The following is a 3656-nucleotide window of genomic DNA, read 5'->3' on the forward strand; positions in this document are numbered from 1 at the left end:
CAACCTAAAGATCACGAGTACGGATAATATCCTCCAATTCAGTTAGTTTAGAGTTTGAAAAAGTACCAAGTATATTTTTTTAAACATTTTATTTTATTTTATTTTATTTAAGGGATAAAACAACCTTTAGAATATGAATTTTGACACATTTTCTCACCTTGATCCCTAATCTTTTTATTTTTTGCTTTATATTAGTCTCGAAACTTGGTAGTTTTTCTCAAATTGGTCCTTAAACTTGGATTTCGTTTAAGTATAATAATGTGACACTCTAAGATTGTGTCATGTCATTAACTGTATTTTTTATATATTTTTATATTTTTTAGATTTTATATGAATTTCTAAAATAAAATTTTAAGTTTAGGGATCAAATTAAAAAAGTTGCCAGATTCAAGAATTAATATAGATAAAAAAAGTTCAGAGACTAAATTAAAAAAAATCAAATTCTGGTACTAAATGATGCTTTTATCCCTTAAATTTAGTTATCTAGTTTTTATATAAAATTTTTAAAAAGTTGGGGTGGTGACACGATACTCTCACATCAAAAAGGAAATATGCCAAATTCCGGAACCAAAAAAGATCAAGGACCAAATTAAAAAAGTATTAAAGTGAGGGACTAGATGATGCTTTTATCCTTTAATTTAATTATCAGAGTCAAAACTACAAACAAACTCCCTTTCCCGCATACTTCTCATGTGCTCATTACACTGCGAATTATACCCTACAAAAATAGTAATCTGTTTCAACAAATAATAATTAAAAAAAAAACATTTATATATATATTATTTAATTATCTCTGCTTTGATCTCTGCTACGCTTTGAAAGCTTTAACATTTCATCTTCTTCATTGAGGCTAGGGTTTTTCAAACTTTTAATTTAGATTTGATCCAAAAAAAGCTATGGTTAGTCCAGTTTCTGAAGGTAAAGGAGCTGTGCCGTGTGATTTCTGCAATGAACAAATAGCGGTTCTTTACTGCCGAGCAGACTCGGCCAAGCTGTGTTTGTTTTGTGACCAGCACGTACACTCAGCGAATCTGCTCTCTCGTAAGCACGTACGGTCTCAGATCTGTGATAATTGTAGCTCTGAACCGGTTTCGGTTCTGTGTTCGACCGATAATTTGGTGCTTTGTCAAGACTGTGATTGGGATGCACACGGTAGTTGTTCAGTGTCGGCGGCGCACGATCGGACATTGGTGGAAGGGTTTTCTGGTTGTCCGTCGGCTTTGGAGTTGGCTTCGGTTTGGGGATTTGATCTGGAAGAGAAGAAAACGACAGATCGGAACTGGAACGTGTGTCATCAGGATTTGATGATGCCGGCGGTGGAATCGTGGTTGTACGAAACTAGCTTGCAAGAAATGATGGTGCCGTACGAGAGTTTTGGTTGTTACGGGGAGACGTTGAAGAAGCAGAATACCGGAAGCGGGAAGTGTAAACAGGTAATTTATAAGCAGCTTGTTGAGTTGATGAAAAGAGATCTCATGTGCGGCGGCGGAGGAGAAGGTGTTGGAGACGGTGGTGGTGGCGGTGGAGGTGAAGAGAATCTAGCGTCGAACGTCGAACAAAACGGCGGGTTTTTGACTCAACAAGAAGTTTTACAGCCGTTGCTGGAACCGGGAACGGAAACGCAAACGCAAGCTCTATTCACTTCTTTGCTTATGATGCAAACGCAAGAGAGTGAGCGCATCGTTAATGGAGGAAATGTGGTATTAAACGGTAATCCGAACAATCAAACTTCTCAGGTACTTTCCTTTATTTCATTAAAAAAAAATTCAATGTTACTTGGCTTTAGAAAATTGTATTAACAATAAATTGGTTAGAATTGATTACAGATTTGGGATTTTAAGTTAGGACGATTGAGGGGTCAAGAAGAATGTAGCCAATCTCGATTAGAAGAAGAAGTTGGGTACGGTGGTGATGCAGCTTTCGTGATTAAGAATTTCAGTCAATGTATGAAAGAGACATCTTTGACTGATAATGGTAATTTGATGGGTTACCCTCCTTCAAAACACGATTTGGCTTCACTCAATAATGTATGTTCCTTTGCTCATTTCCATTATTTTCTTTCACTCTTAAATCTATCTTTGTGATTTTCTTGTTCATAAATTCGTATGTTCACATTATATCTATATCCATTATTGGAGTTTCTGCCAATTTAACACGGGGTTGTTTGGGTGTGTTTAGTTTTTTTCCAAGCCAACTCAAAAAGCTAGTTTCTGGGTAAAAGTATCTTGGATGGTCCTATATTAGGAGTCGGATTGCATTCTGTTAAACAACGACATGTTACATGCCACCTATATCTTATGCTGACGTACATCTACCAGTTTTTAATAATATAATTGGATGAAATTTTAACAAAAAGATCAATTTTTAACCATATAAAGCCCATAAACCCTAACCAATTACCTTGTTCTCGCTATTCTGTGTGATGGGTTATTTTGATAGTTATTTCCTCATTGTTCTCTTTGTTTGATACCATATAAACTTAGCAATGGGTACCTTTGTGTTTTCTAACATTAAAAGATTCTTTTGAGTGTTGATTATGGAGCTTGAAAATGCAGAACGACTCGAATCATCCAGGGGCAAGTCAGGGACCATCCACATCTGAGAGCAACAATCTACCAATACCAAAGCCATCATCAGGGTCAGCTCTTGGTAAACCCAAAGGCTCTACCGGTTGTAATGATGTTCACTTCTCCGAACAACCTTTCCTTGTGAGGCTGGTCGACCACACAACGCTAACTGCAACCAGTAAGGCGGATCGTGAGTTGCTGGCACAAAACAGAGGCAATGCCATGCAGCGTTACAAGGAGAAGAAGAAAACAAGAAGGTATATAACTAAATCTGTGCACTCACGGTTTGTTATGACTAAATTGTAAAAGTACCAAGTTGGCCCATACGATAGATAAAAAAACAAACTAATACTTGTGTTAAAAAATTTATTTATTTCTACTGTTAAAGATTGGTTTCTATACATCAACCTGAGGTACTCGTGACATGTCTAATTATTCCATTAGCCACGCCAGTTTTTAATTGTACAAATGGGTAAAATTTTTAACAGAAGGGATTAATTTACCTATTACTTTAGTAGAGGAGACAAAATGCAATTCGACTCTTAATATAAGGCTCCATGGTACTTTTACTGACTAAACTGATAAGAAAGACTTGATTACTTTGAGGATTTAATTTAACTATGATTTGCTTTATTGTGGCCCGATTAGGTATGATAAACACATACGATATGAATCGAGGAAGGCTAGAGCGGATACGAGGAAACGAGTGAAAGGTCGATTCGTGAAGGCTACTGAAGCTCCTGATGATTAAAAAGGCTGTACTACTGAGAGTGAGTGATCTTTTTTGCTTAGATTGCTGTAAATATTTCCTTTGTTACATCTAAACCTGTAATTTTAGCATTTCTATATTCTCTATTAGTTTGATGTTAGCTGGTTCCTTCACATTTAAAATTTTGCTCTTTCCTTCCTAACGACACAAACAATGGAATTTTGAGTTATGGTAAGGCAAAAGAGGGGTGGAGGATGATTGTGATTATGGCTGTGAGTTAATGCTTTTCAGGTAGAATTTTCAATTGGTTGGGTCAGATTGGGTTTTGGTTGGATCAATTTAGATCGGTTTAATTCAGGTTATAAAGTTTTTAGGTCGTT

General features: G+C 36.2%; 1 protein-coding gene across 1 annotated transcript; it reads left to right on the forward strand.

Moving 5' to 3' along the window:
• The first annotated feature begins 896 nt into the window (after positions 1-896).
• On the forward strand, positions 897-3318 carry LOC107933112 (zinc finger protein CONSTANS-LIKE 14-like). Its single transcript, NM_001327362.1, is given in 4 exon segments — positions 897-1736; positions 1827-2027; positions 2556-2824; positions 3216-3318. Coding segments are annotated over 4 exon segments (1413 nt in total).
• Positions 3319-3656: the final 338 nt, after the last annotated feature.

Source organism: Gossypium hirsutum, chromosome D01, assembly GCF_007990345.1.
Source record: "Gossypium hirsutum isolate 1008001.06 chromosome D01, Gossypium_hirsutum_v2.1, whole genome shotgun sequence".
Taxonomy (NCBI): domain Eukaryota; kingdom Viridiplantae; phylum Streptophyta; class Magnoliopsida; order Malvales; family Malvaceae; genus Gossypium; species Gossypium hirsutum.